This window comes from Macroventuria anomochaeta (assembly GCF_010093625.1).
Source record: "Macroventuria anomochaeta strain CBS 525.71 unplaced genomic scaffold BU25scaffold_3, whole genome shotgun sequence".
NCBI lineage: Eukaryota > Fungi > Ascomycota > Dothideomycetes > Pleosporales > Didymellaceae > Macroventuria > Macroventuria anomochaeta.
The window spans coordinates 996,196-1,016,686 of NW_022985364.1; the positions used below are offsets into that span (position 1 = coordinate 996,196).

The window sequence follows — 20,491 nt, forward strand, 5'->3', positions numbered from 1 at the left end:
TCAGCAACCGCCAAAGAACACAAAAACAATTGCGATCAGAGAGGGGGTTTCGCTGTGCAAGGCAAAAATATTTTTCGGACAGTGTTGCTGACCTTGAGAACTTGTGAAAAAAAACCCCCCATGGAAAGCAGCCTCGCGATCGACGCAGAGTCTTGTTTGGCCAGCCTTGTGGCATGAGCCACTCTCCGGTGAACCTTCGCAAACCCGAAATCAAGAACGATTAGGAAGACTATGCAACCCTGACACAGCCCTCTAGTGGCTTCTCAGCGTCCAGAACCTCTCAATCAATAGGTATAAGCACCGATCAACAACCCATCTCCTACAGGACCCAACAAGCACTCTTTCTTTACAGCAACCTTCCATGACTATCCTCGTTGCACACTCCCGTACCACGGACCATCGCGCTGGCCTTCATCTTCCCACGTATCGACTGCATTCGACGACGGCTGGCCATAATTGTAAGAATAGAGCTGGCCTGCGGTCAAATTGCCATTAGCGCTCTGTTGCGAACCTGGGTACTGTGGGTAGGCTTGCTGGTATCCGTTGGTGGGCTGGTAGGAACTGTTGCCATAACTCTCTTTCGCAGTCGGTTGAGAGTACGCAGAAGTGGAGTTCAGACGAGGGTCGTTCATTACTCGATCCACCTCAGGATTCGGATGCGCCCGAGCCCGGGCTGCTTCGTAGGTAGGCTGACGTACGCCAGCAGGATAAGCGTGTTGAGCGCTTTGTGTCGAGTTGTACACTGGTGCGTGCTACATCGTGCAAATGAGCATAGGACCAATAAGAAAAGAGCACGGAGAGACGCACTGCACTATGCTGATATCCGGGGCCTGAATTTGGACGTGAGCTCCCACCTCCCCGACGGCGTTCGTCTCGGCTCGAGCCGACCGGACGGGCGCCAACCTGGTCTGCCCTACGTGACATGTTGGTCAAAGACAATTCACTGTGGATGTGTCAATGCTTCGGCTTGATCTGTGGCAGTGCAAAGCCAATCAGCCACAACAATGTAGGGAATGCTCAAGCAAGACGGAATTAGTTACAGATGCAAGATGGAGAACTCGCCTGTGGGGGCGGGTGGCCAGCGATTTTAATCCCATAGAGGGACTACTCTTCCTCAAGGACAACAGGGACTACACTTGCAGCCCGGGACTGCTTTGCAAACGATCACTGCATACAATTAATTGTTCGAAATAGATGGATGCGTAAGATTCATAAAAGATTCCTGTGCTATGAATAGGAGCAAGCCTCCAACAACTCAGCGTTACTTTTCTGTATGGGGTCTGTCATCCAGTACCAATAGATGAAAGTAACGGACCATAGAGTCTGCGGTGCGATCCCTCCATTTACTTCTTTGAGGTAACACATCAATAGTACACACTCTTTCTAAGCTCCGCTAATCAAGCATGTGTCCCGGCTGCACCTACCCTTCTGTTCTCACGCACATTCGGGCTCTTGTCGCTATCGGCAACAAGACGTGTCATCTGGGAACTCCATTGCCAGCTTAGAGGATCTGTGCAGATCTGTTGGACTGTAATCGAACCAAACGGATGTGACTTCAGCCGCCCTACAAGCTGGATTGCCTACTTGCCATCTGAGGGAGGAAAACTGTAGTAAGTTCGAATTAAGAGTAACGCATATAGTACATTCTGCTCTTTACAGCTAATCTACAATGTTGTTGATAGTGTTGTTGCACGCTCCTTCCCAGTCACCATGCGCCTTCTCAGTACGCCCCTCTACCATACCGTTATGCACCTTCTCTTCCACATTCGTTCTCTACCACGCTCCTTCTTCCCCTCTCCCGTTCATCCTCTTCAACTCCTCTGTTGACGCTACCTGATAACAACACGCTCAGAGCCGAGAATCTATGTCATTTCTCCTTACATCTTTCCGTGATGCAAATTACCTTCACCAGAGCCACCCGTAAATCTGCTTCGCCGATACGTTCAGAGGGAGATCAGTCCTGCATGGAGCACTTGTGAAGCATCCTCTTGTGGCCATACCGAAGCTGCTGATGTGAGAACCTATATTGGATTGAGCGCGGTAGGCGCTTTAGACGCTTCTCAACCCTACAGACTTCTTTGATAAGACAGAATATTCATCGTGACAATTCAAGTCGGAAACTCCACGTTGTTGAAGCGCTGGCCGTTCATAGGCCGTTCATAGGGACGGAGATTTGTACCGCGGCTGCGCCGATCCACCGCTGTTCTCGGGCACTTGCGGGCTTGAGATCTATGTTCAAGAACGTCATACAAATTCATAGACAGCTTCTCGCAAGGCATTGCAACACCCGCTTACACCCATCCGCTATATTGATATGCTCTCATGATGCAGAGCACAAAGTGCAATACCACAGTAGAGTAATACATACATTGACTGCGCGGCAATGTCAGATGGCGGGAAGTCGCGCTCGTCGTCTTCATGTGAGTTTCCGCATTGAGCTCTTAAGCTCTGTCTCGCCATTGCAACGCCACCCACAACCATGAATGGCTGCTGATACCAAGTGCAGTCCATTTCTTCGCCGGTCTGAGCTCCGGCATCCTCTCCGCCGTACTCCTCCAACCCGCCGACCTCCTCAAAACCCGTGTACAACAGTCGCGCTCAAGCACGCTTCTCGGCACAATCCGCTCCATCGCCAACGGGCCAAATCCTATACGCCAGTTCTGGCGCGGCACACTTCCCTCCACACTTCGTACAGGATGCGGTTCAGCGATATACTTCTCCTCGCTCAACGCCCTGCGACGGCGCGCAGCTTTACTCGCAGCGGGTCGTGCTGATGCAGCAATCATGACGGGCGACCACTCGTCCTCCCTCCCAAAACTCAGCAACACCGCAAACCTGGCTACCGGAGCTGCAGCACGAACATGGGCGGGCTTCATCATGATGCCGATTACCGTGCTGAAAGTGCGGTATGAGAGCAGTCTCTACGCATACACAAGCTTGACGAGCGCAACGAGGGACATCTACCGCACAACAGGCCTCAAGGGCTTCTTTGCGGGCTTCGGTGTGACGGCCGTGAGAGATGCTCCATACGCAGGCCTCTACGTCCTCTTCTACGAACAATCGAAGCGCCGCCTCTCCGCCCTCGCAACGAAGATCGAGTCCGCCGACGCTTCCTCGAGCGCCAAACTCTCCTCCAGCACGAGCGCGGGTATCAACTTCCTCTCCGGTGTCGCCGCCGCCGGGCTCGGCACCACGATCACGAATCCGTTTGATGCGATCAAGACGAGGATCCAGCTCATGCCAGATACGTATACGAACTTGGTGCAAGCGGGGAAGAAGATGCTGAGCGAGGAAGGCCCGAGGAGCCTGTTTGATGGGTTGGGGATCAGGATTGCGAGGAAGGCGGTTAGCAGTGCGCTGGCGTGGACGGTGTATGAGGAGTTGATTCGGAGGGCAGAGAGAGGGTGGCAGGAGGTTGAGAGCGCCTCAGCTGCGAAGGTGGAAGGCAAGGTTTGAGGAAGTCACGACGTGTATAGTATCCTGTATCTGCATGGAAGGCCCGGCGTTCACGGGCGGCTGCATGATGGTTGGAAGGGGCGATACCTCTACCCTGCTCTTGTATGAAGGACCAGACATGCAAAGACACACACCTTTTCGAAAGCATCACTGTCTTTTTCTTGCAAAGAACGCTCACGTTGCATACTCGAGCAGGGGCCGCAGTTGGGCAGTTCTATCCATCGGCCGAACCACGGGTGCCTGGCAGACGTCAAGTGCGAGTTGTGAGCAGGCCTCATCCTCGTAGTCCCCGTTGACCAATCGCACGAACTTCACGTGTGGTCTCACGTCTTCCCTGCAGCGTTGCACGGGCATCGTCATCGAGTTGCTAATCTGGCAAAAGCGAAAGTGAAGCAGGCCCAACGTCGCCAAACATGTTCGCTGGCTGCAACTGCCGTTCGCTCCGAGCCCCTCCATGAGGTTCTGCGAGCTGAAGAGTCGAGTGAAGATCAAGCATCGTGTCAAAGTCCAAAGTGTGGGACCGGTCAGCGGCAGCCGCCGAGGGGCAGTGGGGAGCGAGTGAGCACGCGGTGAAGGAAAAGGGTTCGCAGCAACAAGCGCTGGCGGGTGACTCTTGCTGCGCACTTTGACCGGCGCCCCTCACCGATGCATCAGCCGCTTGCACTGGTTTGCAGACTCTGCCCACCTCCAGGGCGCAAACCTGATGTGGTGTTGGGCGCTGTGCTTCGGCCCTGCTGCGCAACCTGCAGGCGATGACGTAGCGGCAGCTGCCAAACGACTGCCCCATTGCTCCACCCCAGGCTGCAAGTGAAGTAATGCTTTTTGGTACCCGCGCCACTCGTAGTCTCTCCTCCCACAACGGTAACGCTGAGAACCATATCCAGCCAAGACAACCGGACCATTACGCACAGCCATCTCAGCCTTGGACCTTCCCCGTTGTGCCGCCGCCCGCATTCTTGATAAATACGACGAAAGACCCAACCCCCGCCGGACTCGACCTGGCCACTGATCACTCTCCCCCCTCCCTACCCACCTTGTCTCGTCCTTCGCCGGCCCCTTGTATTCTTGATTGCGACTGCCTCACAACAGCCGACTGAGCACGAAAGCCATCCGGTACGCTATGCCGGCCAGCCCCCCTCTCTTCCGCCTTACCCGCTGACATCAAGCTTTGCCTAGCCCGACCCCAGCACGACAGCCAGAGGACCCTGAACGACTGCCTGCACACTGAGAGCCAGAGAGCCAGAGAGAGAGAGAGAGAGAGAGAGAGAGAGAGAGCACGGCCGGCCATGAGCGAGTACAGCTATGCGCCGCGGCGACACCGCGAGCCCGAGTATGTCACCGAGACGACGTACATCGAGCGCGGCGGCCGAGGAGCCGGGCCAGTGCGCGACCTCGTCTACCGCCCTGCGCGCGAGGACAGCATCGAAGACATCCCGCGCGACTTCCCTCCACCAGGCGCCGAGTACCGTCAGACCAAGTACCGCGAAGAGTATGCCCCGCGCCGCACCCGCTCGGCGAACCGCGGCTACGACGACGACTACTATGACGACCGCCGACGCCGCGACCGCTACGACGACCGCGACTCGTATGCTGGCGACCGCCCCAAGCCCCAGCGCCGCAAGTCTATCGTCGACAGAGCCAAAGACATCGGCGAGGCGGCAGGCCTCGGCGGTGTCATCGGCGCAATCACTGGCAACCGCTCCCGTTCGCGTTCGCGCTCAAGACACCGACGTCGCGACGACCGCGGCTACGAGAGCGACCGCCGCCACGATGACTACGACCGCCGCAGCAGCCGGTACGACTCGAGGTCGCGCAGTCGCAGCCGTGGAGGCCGCAAGTCGGAAAAGTGGGAACAGGCCGCCAAAGCCGCCATAGTAGCCGGTGCCGTCGAGGCCTTCCGCAGCCGCAATGTCGCTGGCCCCTGGACTGGCGCCAAGGGCCAGCGTGTCGCTACAGCGGCCCTCGGTGCTGCCGGTATTGATGGTTTGATTGACCGCGACCCTGAGAAGCACGAGAAGCGCCATGTCGCCGAATCCGCCCTCGGTGGTCTGCTTGCCAACCGCGCCGTCAACGGCTCCCGCTCCCGCTCTCGCGTCCGTCGCGACGATTCACCCGGGGGTCGATCCCGCTCGCGCTCCAGGTCCATCTTCAGCCGTTCGCGCTCTCGTGGCCGCTCTCGCTCCACCTCTCCGCGCAACAGGGACGGAAACCCAATCGCGAAGATCGCTGGCACCGGAGCGGTTCTCGCAGCAGGAAAGGCCCTCTACGACCGGGTGCGCTCGAAGTCGCGCGGTCCTGGCGGCCGCTCTCGCTCCCGTTCTCGATCTCGCTCGCGCAACAGGCGTGACCGCTCGCGTTCGTCCAGTGCAGACAGCTACGTACCCTCGCGCAGGAACCGTCGCTCGTACAGCCGCGGCCGCAGTATGGATAATGGCTACCAGTCGAATGACCCTTCTCGGGCTAACCCAGATCGCAGATTAGCGGCAGCAGGCGCAGGTGCGGGAGCCGGCGCGCTCGCCACCCAGGGAAACAGGAGTCTAGCTTCTCAGCGCGGCGGTGGCAGAGATGCTTCCAGCGATTCGTCTAGCACGACGGACATGGAGGAGCAGCGCAAAAAGCTTCGAGGTAAGGAACTCCTGACCGCGGGCCTCGCTACCGTGGCAACCATCCACGCGGCACATGGCGTCTACTCGTCCATGGTCGCCTCTGAGAAACGGCGCAAGCTCGTCAGCGAAGGCGAAATGTCGCCCGAAGAAGCTCGGAAACGCAAATCCAAAAACATGCTCCAGGACGCAGCTGCCGTCGGCATCGCTGCCCTCGGTATCAAGTCTGCGTACAGCGAGTGGAAGGAGATGAATGAGCAAAGACACAGCGTGAAAGAGCTGGAGAGCCGCCGACGAAAGAGGAGAAAGCAGAGAGAGCGCCGTGAACGAGAGGCCCGCGAGAATGCCATGCAGAACCCACATATGAATGGCGCTAATATGTACGCGTACCCTGTAGCTGCGCAACCGTATCCTACGACCAGCTATGCGGATGCGAATCCTTATGGCAGCATGCCGCCGCCGCCCATGGGGGCGCAGTACTGATGTTTTCCTTCTGTCACGAACATGAGTTTTGGAGATGGCTATTGTTACGGTGGTGGTTCTGGGGCGATTGTAGGGTTTTATACCTTGGGCTAGTGTCCGAATGGATCGGCTCTTCTTTTCTTTGTTCCGGTCGTTCTGTAGTGACGGCATACTGGTAGCGAGGATGACGACGATGGGTTTGGTTTACTTAACGACGATAACGACATGACTCACGAACGAACATAGATCAGGAGAACATGATTGTATTTCTTTCAGAATACCATCGTTGTCGTGCTGTAATGATGTGATATCCATGGGACTGCTCGCTTATGTGAAGCATGGACTTTGAAGAATTCCAGAACCATGGTTACTCCCGGTTGAAGCATGGACAAACCCACGATAACTTTCCCTATGAAGAAAGACACAGGTCGAATGTCGAGAACTGCCTGGGAAGCCCCTGGTGAACGAGATCGGCAGCAGATTGCCTCGTGGTGGGCCCCCCTACTTGGACCCTCAAAAGACCAAGCTGCCTCAACAGGAAAGAAGAGGGAAAAGCGTAGAAAGCAGCCATGCAAGACCCTAGGTGTCCAACGAACAGTGAAGGGTCCAGTATCGACCCTCATCCATGACGCTGAACGCGCTCAATCAGGAAACTTGAACGCTCCTGTTGATCAAGGACAGGTTCTGGTCCCTCACCCTGACCCGTGACTGCAAAACGCAGAAACGCTCGATTGGGAAAGTTTCGAGCTCGGATGTCGATCGGTAGGCCCCACATCATGCCAGAGGCTACAGACCCATGGCCAGCGCTCGAAAATAGGGGATCTGGTATCGACGCTCACCATGGACCCCTTCTTGAGCTTTTGGTCGGGAACGTTCGCACACGACCATTGATCGCGCACTTGCTTCGCTTCCTCGCGCTCCCGCCCTACAGACTATGTATGGCTGAAGCGATCCGGTATCGACGTCACGTTCGCCCCTCGCGTTCGCCCCTGGTCCGTCAAGTACAGCCCAGAACCGCTCAATGAAATATCAAGTGTTGAGAAGCGGACGTCCTTGGCTCCCACATATACCGAGTCACACTCTGGCACGCAGAACAGTACCGAATAGAAATTGGGTTTGCGCAGCGACGCGAGGTGTCTCGCAGTCTTTGCGCGAGGAGCAGTTACGGTAGAGAAGGCAGAAAGTCGAAGAATGAGGTCCTTTTGGGGATGAGTACGAGAGTGCTTACTCGCGATCTTATTGGTGAGCGACGGTAAGGCTGGTGGTACTGCCTGCTCGTCCGCGCTAGAGATTGCAGTGCACGGGGGTCATAGCCTAGCCTTGATGTAGCGACGAAGGTGTTGAGATTTTGCATTCGATTGTCAGCTCCCAGCTCCGTCGGTTGTACTCCTGCTGCTGCTCTTAGCGGGTTTCGTAGCAACTCAAGGCCTCCCCATGTTGACCGGGTTGTTCCCCATGTTGAACTCAACACCATAGCCGTGTCGACTGTGCGATCGTCAGTCCGGCGTGACAAGTGGGAGAAATGGAGAAGCAACCAAATATTACAAAAGCTTCTAACATTCAAATCGTGCAGATGCTTCCTTGTCGGCCATAAGGCTATGTAAATGCTTGCTCCTCTAGATACGCCGCCCAATGCTTGTCTATACCTTCTTTGTCTACCACCCACCACCGACAGTGACGGCCAGACCCGCCACTCTCTCCATGTCGCTCTGCTTTTTCTTTCCTACATCGCTTTCAACCTTTCGGTAGGAAGTGTACAACAAGCTCTGCATGTCGACGCCCGTGATGCTTGACCAATGCGCCATTGCACCCTTGACGTGCTTCCTGTCAATCCCATTGACCACGTCACCCTCTGCATCATGGCCATTAGCCTCTTGCATTTCCTCATCTCCATCTTGATCCTTCTCTGCAGTCTCATCCTCGGCATCACTTCCCGAAAAATACGCCTCATCCACCCTCGCCAACCACTCCTTCTGCTCCTTCGGCCCGGGCCTCACCACCTCCCTCTCCTCGACCAACCCCTGCTCCTGCTTGCTTTCAAGCGCCCGTACCTCCTCAACCTCTGTGACCTTGACCTGGCCTCCACCATTCGTACACCCACCAGGACACGCCATGACCTCGACATACGCATAATCTTTCGTCTCCACGACCCCTTTCGCGCCAGGCGGTCGTCGCACTGCGCCTGTTTTCCCGCCTGGCAGCCGACTGATCTTCGCGGGTTTGAGGCGCCGGACCAAGTTCTGGATGTTGCGAAACCCGTAGAAGCGCGCCATGCGTATTATCGTGTCGGGGCCTTGGGCGAGCGTGTATTCGACGACGTCTGCGTTGCGGCCGCGTGAGACGGAGATGGTGGACCCGGGGTGTGCGGTCTGGTAGGTTTGGAGGATGTGGTACAAGTAGCCACCCGAAGAGCCTGCGTCTCGCGACTGGTTCTTCCGGCTTGGTCGTGTGGAGGGGAAGAGGAAGGCGTCGAGTGTGCGGTCGGGGAACGGCGTTCGGTCGGTAAGTGGTGTGCGGGGGAGCGAGGAGAAGGAGATGTTGCGGGCGGAGGCGAGGGAGAGGAGTTCGCGCGCAGTAATTACGCAGTCGACGTCGCGAACCGGTTCTGAAGGGTCGTGGCTCGGTAGCCAGGCGGACGATGTCAGCTCGCTGCGGCTGGCCTCGAGTTTCTTGTCGAAGCAGGGCATGATGGCGAGGTGCCATATTTGTGAGGGCGAGACGTTGTAGCGTTGACTGAGAACGGACTTGAGGAGGGTGCCAGTGAGGGCTTGTGGTGACTTCAGGCGCGAGAGGTGTGGGAGGACATAGGGATGCGTCTTTTCGGCGTAGCAGATCCAGCCAGGGCATGCTGATGTGAGGATCGGCCCTTTCGGGGTGGTATCGATTGCGCCTTCGCTCCCAGGCGTCGAGGGTGTCTTCGAGGTCTCTGGTGAGAGGGCGGTGGCGACTTCGTCTGCGGCTGCGACCAGACATGCTTCGCGCACTACATTCGTGTCGATGACCCACGTGAATGCGCTGCCCTGGTGTCCGCCAGCTTTGACCCCAGAAGGGCCGCTCAGGAGCTGTGTGATCATGTTCCCAGCTTCTTCCTCGCTCACGCCGAAGACTGCTGCCAGACTCGCGCGCGCCTGAGGCGACACACTCGCGACGAACAGCTTTCCCTCCGCCTGGTGCCCGCTACAGCCGTTTGCATGTGCGTGCCCGTTCGCGACCCCTTTCGTCCCGCTCTGCGCCAGCCATGGTGCGTCCAGCGACTTGTATGTGTCCAGCGTTGACAAGACCTCGTTGTGCGACTGCAGCTGAACAAGCACAGCCTCGGCGCTCGTCACGCATCCTGAGCAGGCGAGGCAGTCTGTGAGCGATATCTGCGCGGGTGGCGGCGGTTCGGCGGCGGCGGCCTTCTCTTCGGTCGTGACTTCGTACGGGTTCTGGCAGCTGTCAGTGTGCGCCTGTCGGCTTTGGCACGGCAAGTCGTACCGAGCTGGTCTCCTCCTTGGCCGGCAAAGTCTCAATCGGTTTTATGCACGCAACACCAGGCGATATGAAGTCATTGAGGTCGTCGGCGGAGAGAATCGCGCTCATGGTCGCGCGTGATGGCGGGGGAGGGGTGGCGAGCAATTACTGAATGCGACCGGCGCAGTTTCTTAAGTTGTGCGCAACACGACACCCAGAAAGCAGATACAACCAGGATGGACAGACTGAAGACTGAAAGAAAAAAAGTCTAGCACGCTGTATGTTGATATGTAATCCACGCCGAAGCGCGGAGAAGCCCTACTATTTCGCAGTCACGTAACGGCGCTCCTATCGATAAGCCTGCATTTTACATTTGTCCGCGGCGTTTGACTCTTTTCCGCCACACCTCCCGGCCAATCAAGGACTCGACGTTTGTTGACACGTCACGTGCGTCGCCGATGCTCCTCCGCTCGTTCCGGCTTGCGCATTCCAGCTCGAGGGTGGCTGCTGAGCAACGAGGACTGGTCGAGCTGCTGAGTGATAGCGACGGGTAGACTAAGGCCTCCCTCAACTCCATAAACACCATCTCTGACAGGTGACTGGACGACCTCAAAAGGTCAAGTCCGGTACCCTACGCCCAAAGCAACAAGGCATGTCAACAACCACGGGTGCTCACGCAGCCTCCCTTGATCTGCATGCACGCAGCGGCCCGTAACCGGTGGTACAACCTTACCCGAACCACATCTTCGCGGCTTCAGACTTGATGTGGGTTGCTTGTTTGAATTGTGTTCAGTGTACTCTCGATGGTAGAAGATGGAGCTGGAGGTGAAGCAATGAGTAGTTGGATCGAACATACCTCATATGAATGATTGCTCCCAAATCGGCTATACGAGGCAAGACCAGCATACCATACTATGCAGGGTCACTGCACGTATCCAAGTCTTACCGTCGCTGTGCGACATATGCCGTGCATACATTCCCCATGCCATGCATGCACTTCTCAACATCTGCATACGTGTTCACCAGGGTCCTCGATGAAGCGTCACCCTGAAGATCCGGTCTTACCTCAGTGTCCATAGAGTCTCACATCAGTCCCAGCTCCAGTTGGCAGGGCTGGCACAGTTGAGAATGCGAGGATGTGCTCGCCATGCGATGAAGCCAGGTCCTTGCACCAGATTCTGTGCTAACAGTAACTCCGGAGCCAGTCTGTGCTGATGCGAGTGATGTGTCGGTGGCGTGCACGGCAGGTGCCATTTCCCTTTTGCACGAACGCATGTTGCCCTGTGTCGACGTGGCGGTGAAAAGGCTGATCAAGGAGGGGCTGTGGAGGACGTCGGTGTACGTGGTAGAAGAGCGGTGGAGTGCCGTTCGCGGAGGGGTCATGGTGGGCTGGTTGTGCGTTGTTCGGGTGTTGGCGTAGTCGACTACGCGTACAACATCTTGACTCGAACGGTGGCTGCTTGGTCTTTTGAATCATGAAGCATTTCTGTGAAGAGGTCTGTTGGTTGATGTCGCAACGCGAGCACCATGAGTTGATTGATATGCTACATAGGAAATTGATCTGAAGAGCGGTCCAGCCGAGTAACGACAAGACAGCGCAGTGGTATCAACCCTTCTTCCATCCATCCCGGGGGTGCTCCAGCCTCCGAGAAACTACAAAAATGTACAGGGACCAACCAGCGGTCAAGAGAAGAAGTGTGTTGTCGAGCGAGGCGACATTAGGTGATTACAAGGAACGTCCAAACTGCTCTGGGCGAATAGTCGCGAAAAAGGCAAGGAGACACCGACCAGGTCTATAACGATGGAGTGTATGGCTGCCAGGAAACGCAAGGAGATAGTGGGGAAGGAAATGGAGTTGATCGCTCAACAGGACTAGCTATCTATGAACACCACAGGCCCATCCGTGCACCAAGTATCCCAAAACGAGGTCCACCGTGACTTCCATCCTAACCAAAACAAACGGAGATTGCGGGGACGACAATGTTGATGTAGTCGCCAAATGCAAATTGGGTATCCGCCAGGAACAACGAAATGAAGCTGACAAGGAAAATGTGTGCTGATCAGTCTAGCGAGGTATCTTTGACGAAAATATTGCCCAGATGAAACAGGGTACAAAGGTAAGTGTCGGGATATCCCAGACTTATCCCTAACCAAAAGTGAGATATCGACGATCTCATGCCTGTGCGATAATGCCCTCGCCAGATGAAAATGAAAATGCCGCCAAAGTATAGAATCCGATATAGAAAGATGTGGTGTACAGAACGATTGTGTCGCTGATAGTGAGATGAGGTAATATTGCGAGATGTGAACGAATTGTTCTGTGATGTTCAAACGCCGCCACTTTTGTGACCTGTTGCGCACCGTTCCAGACGGGAGACCGAAGCTCATGTCATGCGGTCATAGCCGTGAAGGAAGGGTGACTGGCGCGAGCACATGCTGGCGATGGAGATGTAGGCCGTAAATTACACTTAATATGTGATCGAAAGGGTTAAAAACGAAGCGAAGAGAGTTTCTGACCGGCAGTAGAGCTACCGGTATAGCGATTGCGTTGCCATGAGACTTGCTGCTACGCTTGACGCCCAGTCGCTGTCGTCTGGCGGGGTAGGCCATTTCGAAACATTCTCGTCTTGAGCAGGATAGGGTTTCGAGATATCCATGGGCTTGCTGGGCGTGACGTAGTTGTTCTGGTTAAATGCGCTGTTGCGGTTGGCAGATGGCGATGGAGTCAGGTACGATGCCGTTGGCTCCGTGTGAGAGTGTGAGTGATGCGGTGCCTTCTGCTGGTTGTCCAGCTTCTTCGCAGCTTTGTGGGCAGAGGCAAGTACTTCACTGAGAAGTTCTTCCTCCTCGTTGGGAGTCTCGTACTTGTTGGGAGGATTCGAAGGGTTTGATTTGCTTTGAACCGCTCGCCTAGTCCTGCTGGAGACGGGCCCGCCAACGCCGTTCTCAGAGACACGGGTCTCAGAGCCATGGGGCACAGAGTGGTGCCTCTTAAGCACGGGATTCGATGCGACACGCTGCTTTGCCGCGTTGTTCTCAACTGTGCACCTCACATGCTGAAGAGCCTTGTCCAACTCGGAGTAGTCCGGGTTTGCTGATGGTGCTGCGGCGAGTGGCTGATCAACTACTAGTGAAGACCTAGCGGAGCCAGCCCATGGGGCACAGCCCGCATTAGCCTCGACATCGTCCGAATTGGGCGACATAGGAGTTGGATAACGTCCTGAAAGGCGTCGAGCGCGCTTGCGGAGATGTGAGAAGAAGCCCTCCTTGTGACCGCTCGCTGGGGATGCAAGTCCCGACTGGCCGTTCAATGCCCTCTCTGCTTCCTGGCGGTGAGCATCTGCATAGTGGTTGCCGTGTGATGCGAGTGATAGCTGACGTCCGATCTTGGCCTTTCCCTCCTTGTCGGCAGCACGGACACTTGCTTGCGCAGTGACTTCCGCAGAGAGTGGGGAGACTGGTCTGATGGAAGGCAATATAGGGATAGGGGCGCCGTTGTTGGGCACTCCATTTGTCCACGTAGCCCGCTTAACTGGATTGGGACGTTGCTTAGTTGACCCACTTGGGTCGCTTGTGTTGGCTTGCTGTGGTGATGGGCGCGGTGACATTTGCTGCACAGGGGTAACGTGCTGAGGAACGGCTGGAGCACTCTCGCGAGCTACCAGCGATCGGCGCAGCCACGATGAAGTCTTCGAGGTGATGCTGGGAGAAGCGTCTGGGGAATCTTTACCAGACAGGTCAGACTGCTTGCGGCCTAGCAGGCGAGAAGACGATGACTTGAGGCGCAGAGGGTCGACAGCGTTCTGAAAATACTCGTGGGCGAGAGCCTGGGTGGACGTCGGCCTGTTTCGCGGGTCCCACAAAAGGCACCATGTGACGAATTTGGCCAAGCTGGCAGGCCATTGCGGCGTCTGAAGGATTGTGTCGAGTGAGTGCGGAGCCATCTTAGGAAAGGAGAAGCCCAGCTTCTGCGCAAGTCTGACACCGTCCTTCCATTCGCCTCCACCAACGGGCTGACCATGCTTGTTGATCCAACCGCCCGGGCTGCCCATGATCTCGCATACCCTCCACACCTGGTCTACTTCGTTACCACCAGGGAAGAGCGGCTTCAATGTCGCGATCTCGACGGCCATCGCACCAACTGCCCAGATGTCGACGGGAGCGGAGTACTCGCCAGCGCGTAGCAGGACTTCCGGTGCACGGTACCATCGTGTCGATACATATGTTGTGTAAGGGAGCTTCGAGTGCGTCTCTCTCGCGAGTCCAAAGTCGGCAATCTTAATGGTGTAGGCAGGAGGGGTCGATGGTGGTGTCATCATTGCTGAGTATCGTCGGAAAGGATGCGATGAGTCGTTTTGTTGTGATGTCGAGACGAGGATGTTCTCTGGCTTGATGTCGCGGTGGAAGAACTCGCGGGCGTGGATGTGCTCAAGACCCGCAAGGATCTGGAAGAGGATGCTCTGCACACTCGAGGCGTCTAATGGCTTGTGGTCTCTAGCCTTCATCAACTGGTACAAGTTTCCATCCATGTACTCCATGGCGATGTGAAGTCTTCTACTGTAGGGATCCAGGAAGATGTCAAGTGCAGGTACCAGATGAGGGTGAGGAGGCAGTGACTGAAGGAAGATGACTTCTCGCAGTTCCAGACAGCTCGAGAATGAGTCGAAGGTCTTCTTCATTGTCTTGATCGCGACCTGTGACGCGTCAGTTGGTCATCAACGTGAGCTGTTTGCGCGATATGGCACCTACCAAAGTGCCGCGACGGGCAATGTGAGCGCCAGCAGTTCGGACGCGTGCAAGTGCAACGCTGCCGAAGCTACCGTCACCTATCTCTTTCATCACCTCATACCTCTCCTCAAGAGAGGCCCACCCATGGGGCAGTTCCCGTGATTCTGGGTGCATTGTGAAAGTGATGTGAGTCGTTCAACAATTCTGCGTAGTACACAGGACTGTCGCAGGTTAGACAGATGCCTTGTGGAGGCAACTAATGAGCTCACCAAAGGGGAGTCCTGGATTGGTTGGTTGGATCGATCGAATTGGTCTAGTTCATCTCATTCCAAAGGTCCGAAGTGTTGGTTTCTTTTGATGGTCGAGTTGGTTTGATGTCGAGTTTCGCTGGAGGGGGAGGGGGAGTCCAGTGCGTATCAAAGGGTTTGAAGTGCAATAGCAGCAGGAGTAAGGGTCCAGGTTGATGCAGATGCGGGAATGTCGAAGAAATGAGGGACGACGGTTGGAAAAGGCCTGTGGAGACAAGCCCGGGACCACGGTAGGTGGGTAGTATTCCGTAAGTTAGGATGTTCTAGTGAGCTTGATCAGGTATGACTTTGTGACCATAGCGTAAATGGCTTTGTGATCAGGCAGGGAGGTTTGGCCTTGATCCGAGCGTCGGGGGTTAGAGGGAAGTGGATTTGGCCGACGAGTGAAGGTTGGGAATGGGTGGCCTGGTCCAGTAATTCCAGTTGAGGTGGTTGAAGACGAAGCGGTCTAACGCGAGGCAGGCGTGATTGACGGGAGGTGACAACACGAACAGAAATGCGCCGGCAGCCGCAACCTTCTGTGATTGATGGACCGTTTTCTTTAATAAAAGACAGGAAGGGTGCGAAAATGGGCCTTTGCACGAATCGCCGAGCTAGGCTAGGTAGGAAATTAGGGTGGAAGGGGCGCTCGGGGAGCGTTGCGAGGCGTAATAATGAAGATCAGAACACCCAGTCAGGCAAGGCCTGGTCCAAGGCCAGTAGTCGGTCTGTTGCTGTGGTGAAGGCGGTCGCAGACGCGTGCGTTGGCAGACAGTTCTTCGCGGCCCAGATGGAGTGGGTTGAGGCGACCGGCTAGCGAGCGAAACACTGCGCGGAACAAGTAGCGGCAAGAGCAGGGTGAGCGGTGAAGTGCAAAAGCATGGCGGTATTTTGGTGTTTTGGCAGAACAAAGATGATGTGGCGGCCAGCGAGATTGAGTCGCGCGAAATGAGGGCAGGACCGTCTTGAGACCGGGGCTGACTGTCAACGGGCTCGGGCGTGTGAGGGAAGGCGCGATAGAAAGTTGCAGGTGCGCTCGGTTCGCTCAGTGCTCATTTCGGCAAGGCGCCCTCGAGTGCCAAATCGAACGCGTCCGACGCCAGCACGCATGTCTCCTAGGCTGAGCGCGCGGCGACGATTGGCCTTCTTCGCGGCGGCCCGCCCCCTTTTTCAATATTGTCATGAACCTCATAGGTTGGGCTGCTGCGCGCTCTGCTTAATTCACTCGACTTTATGTGTCAGCACGTGACACTCCATGTCGCCGATGCAGCCAAAATTATCCACTCCAGCGTATGCATTAGCACGCACATATCTTATGTACGCCCACGACTCTCGCTCACCGCACGAAACATAGCCTCATCTCCAGCTCACGACCCGCGCCGCCAGCAGATCACGCGTCCTGCCACAGCCGGGATGGAGCGGCCAACACGCGGTTCGCCTTGCATGTTTACGCTTCTCCGCGCCGCAGCAGGTATCTGAGCAACGCAACCCTTTCACGATCGGCCTCTGTCAGACATGACCATCAGGCTGTCATTTCGCTGGGGCAACTATGTTTCGTCAAGTCTGCGGCCCCTTTTCCGTTTCCTGACCTGCGCCGACAGCCACTAGTACCTGTTTTGAGGCAGGTTCCTGAGCATCCTGCAGCCTTACCCCATTGGCCATCACATCTAGCGCCTGCAACTATTGGCGAAGAGCCTTTGTCGGCACCGTCAACGTGGTTTCGCTGTCGAGGCGTGCTTCTAGCGCACCCGTGGCGTCCCGGAACAGCCATGGTGAGAGAGCGGCGTGAAATCTTCCTGAGCTTGAGTCAGTGGTGGAGAGATGGAATATTGAGACCGTCGCTGATGCGCTCATCGTGAGGATCCCAAAATCAGGGCGTACCTAACCCCAACATCAGGGGCGTGTTTGATCATTCAGAATCCTTGAGAATACGATGTCATCGTCGTCATTCTGGGCTGAACTCTGGCTTAGGAAATGCAGGGCAAACGGGGAGTGGAGAGCTTGACGTGCCGTGTTACCACGCAGTGATCGACGAAACGATAGCAAGCTCAAGGGCTAACTCTAACTGCCAGGAGCATTGAGCATCCGTACGGCAAAGTTGCTCCAGGAACACTGTCAACAACGTGCCCCAAAGGGACTGCGCACGGCGAGCAGAGTTTTTGCAAGTCCACCTCGCCAGGCTCGCCGAGCTGTCTCTGCCGGACGCACGTAATGCCGTCTGCTGGTCCTCCCGCTCTCCGCTGTCACCATCAGACCTTTGCTGGAGACCCTGAGATGCCGAAATGCCATTGTCCAAGTCCATGCGTAAAGAACAGTGCAGTCAACGACATTCGCCTCCCACAACGTTGGGCGAACTGTTCGAATTAAGGGTCAAATTGGCCTCGTTACATATGCAACTCATCTTCCAGAATGTTTCTCCCGCGTTAGGACCTCGTCACAGACCATCAAAATAGATTGCCGGCCCACCGTCACGATACTCATGGAAACGCACAGGTAAATAAGCCCCGTAGATATACAAATCACTTCGGACTTTACAACAAGATTCGGACGTCGCAGCATCCTCGGTTCCAGCATGGTGGACATGATGCTTCTTGCGTAACTCTTTGCGAAAACACCGGAAATACAGCACCACAGAGGTCGACTCCTATGACACTGCAACTTTGTTGTTCGGCAAAATAACCTCGGAACGCCCGATATCAACCACAACCACGGATCTTCCAACCTCCCAACCGTCCTGGTGCATTCAGCCATGTCGGACACCGATATCCGGCCAACACCCCCATCATGGTCGATTCGCCGCCAAAACACTCCCTTGGGCAGCAATATTGCTAAGGTGCTTGGAACTTGGGATCTTTTCGACTCCCGGCGTCATCGTCCGCGTTCTCTTGCGCACTTGTTTTGCATTTTTGCTTGTGTCATCTGCTGGCTTCGACATGTGACGATCACGTTTTTCTTCTACCAACAGCAAGTTCAGTGGCTTCGCAAGCTGCACGAATGATTGAGCCACGCGCCACAGGACGGACCTGAGTTGTCCTACCACAAGAAGACGCATACAGCACAACCTGCCATGATGTTTGTCACATGTCCGCAGGAACAGATGGAGGGTGCAACGCTTCAGCCCCAGACTCAAACCAAAGGGCTACCTTGCTAGAACCCAAAATATCAACCCAGGGCCTTGACCAAGTGCCCTCGCGTCCAAAAGCGATAGTTACATAGCCTCTGCGGCGGGGTAAGCTCGAGCAGGACTCGAGATCCTTAATGACCCTTTGCTTCACGGACGGCAAGGCAAAAGCAAGTAACGTGGGTCCACAGTGCACGACAGTTGTCGTCCGAGCCATCTGTTCTCCCGCCCCAACGGTATATCCATTGTGGCGCATGCTGTAGCACCACCTGCGCGCGTTGCTTTTCGATTTTCATCTTTTTTGTGATACGTCGAGAAATTGACCATTTAACTGACTGCACCTCCAATTGGACAGAACAGAGAAATTCAATACTTGCTTTCGACGATCTGCTGGAGTCGACCAACAACTTCCTCTCCCTTCTCTCCTGGAGTCGCTTAGAGCCCAATTTCGCATCGTCAATGTCCATCTCGATAAGAAAACCCACTGCTTCAAACACTAACAGCACATCAGCCTCACCCACATTGACCAGCCTCACATCCATATCGATACCGCATGCACCACATGCAGTCAGCAACACTACCCGAATCTAAACACAGAAAGAGCACACATGCCCCACAAAGGCAACACGATGCGCTGGGGCGGACCGACACGCAGGCGCTTACTGTATCCTCACGTCTCCGGCTCCCCCGCGTCAGCTTATGTCACACACAGCATCGCGCAAGTTATCCCTTTGCGGAGTACACATCACTTATCGATAGATCGTACATGAGTACATGAGCCTAATGCAGACCAACATCAGCAACCTCTTCTCAGCAACGTCAGCTCGAGCAATAGCAGTAAAAGCAGTAAAAACAGCAATCTTGTGTTCATTACCCAGCAAAACAAATCGTGTTATCAATCAATCACTATTGACGTTAAATTAATCAATCAGTCAAACAAACCTTACACTGCCAATAGATTAGACCCGAAGCTACTGAGCTGCAACACATTCAGCTCTACCGGTTTTCAAATTGTATCTTAGACATACTCGCAAATCAAGCCAGATCCATCTCCCACCATCGCACCAGCCCCCAAGCTTCACCAGCATCACAGTCAGGACTTCACCGCATCACCAACACATCCACCTCGCCACAAGATATTAGAACCAAGTCTCAGACCACCAGAGACTGTACACGAAGGTTTGTGATAGCAGCTCCGCTTTGCTCCGCGGCTGCAGAAGGATTGCGCGCTCAACCCCACATCTTGCACCACGTCACAGACAGTGTCTTGCATGCGGGTCGCAATCGACAGCGACATCTGTATGTACTCCACAACCGGTGGCACAACTCACATGATACATCCAGACATGTACTCCACAATCGCATGTATAACAAGTCACACCACCAGATCTCAATCACAACAAACAAACGATCGAGATCGGAGTGTGGATGTGATCCTGATGCCTGTGATCACCCTTGTTATCTATGACTGATGTCTAGGTCTGATTTGGTCAGATCAGATCACCGAGCCAAATCCATTCAATCCTTAGCCTCCAATGTAACGCATTGATATCGACCGGAAGTCTCGGCAAGCCCAGCATGCTAGTCTCCGGTCAAAGTTCAAGCAAAACTGCTGCAGTGGGTTTAAATAACATCCTCGAACCCGGTACATAGACGAGAAGGGTGGGTAAACGCCCGTTCCTGCGCCGCCGACGGAGTCGTGCTTGACCGCCATTGTGGTTGATACCGCACTAACACTCCAGACGGCCAGAGCCGAGGAGGCCCCACAGAGCCATGCTGAGAGCGTTGAAGAGCGGCAGGAGTGGGGATAAACAAAGACTGGCGAATGGCATGGTGTATACGGTAGATGGTCAAGTCGGAGGGACATGGGTTGTTAAAGAAGATCAAAGCAGTCATGAATGACACGTTCATTCGCATGTAGGCAGAGAGGCATAGGTGTGGAGGATTGAGACGTGGCTGTATTGAATATATATTCTACAATGTACAGACCGATCTCGCTCGGGGGTTGATCAGTCAGAAGGTACCTAAGACTAGTCAGCAAGCTTGTTACGGACAGCGTGTCGACAGTACCTCGATGGGATCGAGTGTCAGGTCTCCAAAGTGATGTGGTGTTCTTCAAGGGGTATGCAGAAGATATACAGCAGTACATTGTCTTCCTCATGTAGATGGGTGAAGGGGAAGTGAGGTGTGAGTAGACTTACGAAATGATGCAATACTACAAGCAAATGAGTCGGGAGAAGTCACTGGAGTCACGTCGTCAGCGTGTGCTCGAACGAAATGACCTGTCATTCTGGTGAATGAGAGATAGAAGTCCATCAAATGTTTCAGTCTGAGAGGCGTTAGCTGATGACGCTCATTGAGTGATAAGTGAATACAACATA

At 55.2% G+C, this 20,491-nt stretch overlaps 6 protein-coding genes across 6 annotated transcripts; 2 read left to right on the forward strand and 4 right to left on the reverse strand.

Moving 5' to 3' along the window:
* Positions 1-365: 365 nt before the first annotated feature.
* BU25DRAFT_417957 (uncharacterized protein) lies at positions 366-924 on the reverse strand (the record flags this gene model as incomplete). The annotated part of the gene is made up of 2 exons (XM_033707841.1): positions 366-752; positions 808-924. The coding sequence occupies 2 exons, from the start codon at positions 922-924 to the stop codon at positions 366-368; spliced, it is 504 nt and encodes a 167-aa protein (XP_033566424.1).
* A 1,459-nt stretch (positions 925-2,383) lies between these two features.
* BU25DRAFT_475549 (solute carrier family 25 member 38) lies at positions 2,384-3,714 on the forward strand (the record flags this gene model as incomplete). The annotated part of the gene is made up of 2 exons (XM_033710933.1): positions 2,384-2,412; positions 2,502-3,714. 2 exons carry the CDS (start codon positions 2,384-2,386, stop codon positions 3,454-3,456), a joined length of 984 nt encoding a protein of 327 aa, XP_033566425.1. The 3' UTR covers positions 3,457-3,714.
* A 754-nt stretch (positions 3,715-4,468) lies between these two features.
* BU25DRAFT_406773 (uncharacterized protein) lies at positions 4,469-6,596 on the forward strand. Its single transcript, XM_033705365.1, has 2 exons — positions 4,469-4,569; positions 4,633-6,596. The coding sequence occupies exon 2, from the start codon at positions 4,743-4,745 to the stop codon at positions 6,540-6,542; it is 1,800 nt and encodes a 599-aa protein (XP_033566426.1). The 5' UTR covers positions 4,469-4,569; positions 4,633-4,742; the 3' UTR covers positions 6,543-6,596.
* A 1,339-nt stretch (positions 6,597-7,935) lies between these two features.
* On the reverse strand, positions 7,936-10,253 carry BU25DRAFT_406775 (iron-sulfur cluster assembly associated protein-like protein Nar1). The gene is made up of 2 exons (XM_033705366.1): positions 9,999-10,253; positions 7,936-9,949 (listed from the first exon to the last, which is right to left on the reverse strand). The coding sequence occupies exons 1-2, from the start codon at positions 10,101-10,103 to the stop codon at positions 8,177-8,179; spliced, it is 1,878 nt and encodes a 625-aa protein (XP_033566427.1). The 5' UTR covers positions 10,104-10,253; the 3' UTR covers positions 7,936-8,176.
* A 2,249-nt stretch (positions 10,254-12,502) lies between these two features.
* On the reverse strand, positions 12,503-14,876 carry BU25DRAFT_417960 (meiosis induction protein kinase-like protein; the record flags this gene model as incomplete). The annotated part of the gene is made up of 2 exons (XM_033707842.1): positions 12,503-14,668; positions 14,724-14,876. 2 exons carry the CDS (start codon positions 14,874-14,876, stop codon positions 12,503-12,505), a joined length of 2,319 nt encoding a protein of 772 aa, XP_033566428.1.
* A 4,645-nt stretch (positions 14,877-19,521) lies between these two features.
* On the reverse strand, positions 19,522-20,145 carry BU25DRAFT_145559 (uncharacterized protein). The gene has a single exon (XM_033700604.1). It carries the CDS (start codon positions 19,975-19,977, stop codon positions 19,636-19,638), a length of 342 nt encoding a protein of 113 aa, XP_033566429.1. The 5' UTR covers positions 19,978-20,145; the 3' UTR covers positions 19,522-19,635.
* Positions 20,146-20,491: the final 346 nt, after the last annotated feature.

Excerpts from the sequence above, each read along its gene's own strand:
- BU25DRAFT_406773 (XM_033705365.1), top strand. The coding sequence starts at position 4,743 with ATGAGCGAGTACAGCTATGCGCCGCGGCGACACCGCGAGCCCGAGTAT.
- BU25DRAFT_406775 (XM_033705366.1), bottom strand. The coding sequence starts at position 10,103 with ATGAGCGCGATTCTCTCCGCCGACGACCTCAATGACTTCATATCGCCT. Across the intron at positions 9,950-9,998 it reads CCAAGGAGGAGACCAGCTCG|AACCCGTACGAAGTCACGAC; the intron begins GTACGACTTGCC and ends GACAGCTGCCAG.
- BU25DRAFT_145559 (XM_033700604.1), bottom strand. The coding sequence starts at position 19,977 with ATGTCCCTCCGACTTGACCATCTACCGTATACACCATGCCATTCGCCA.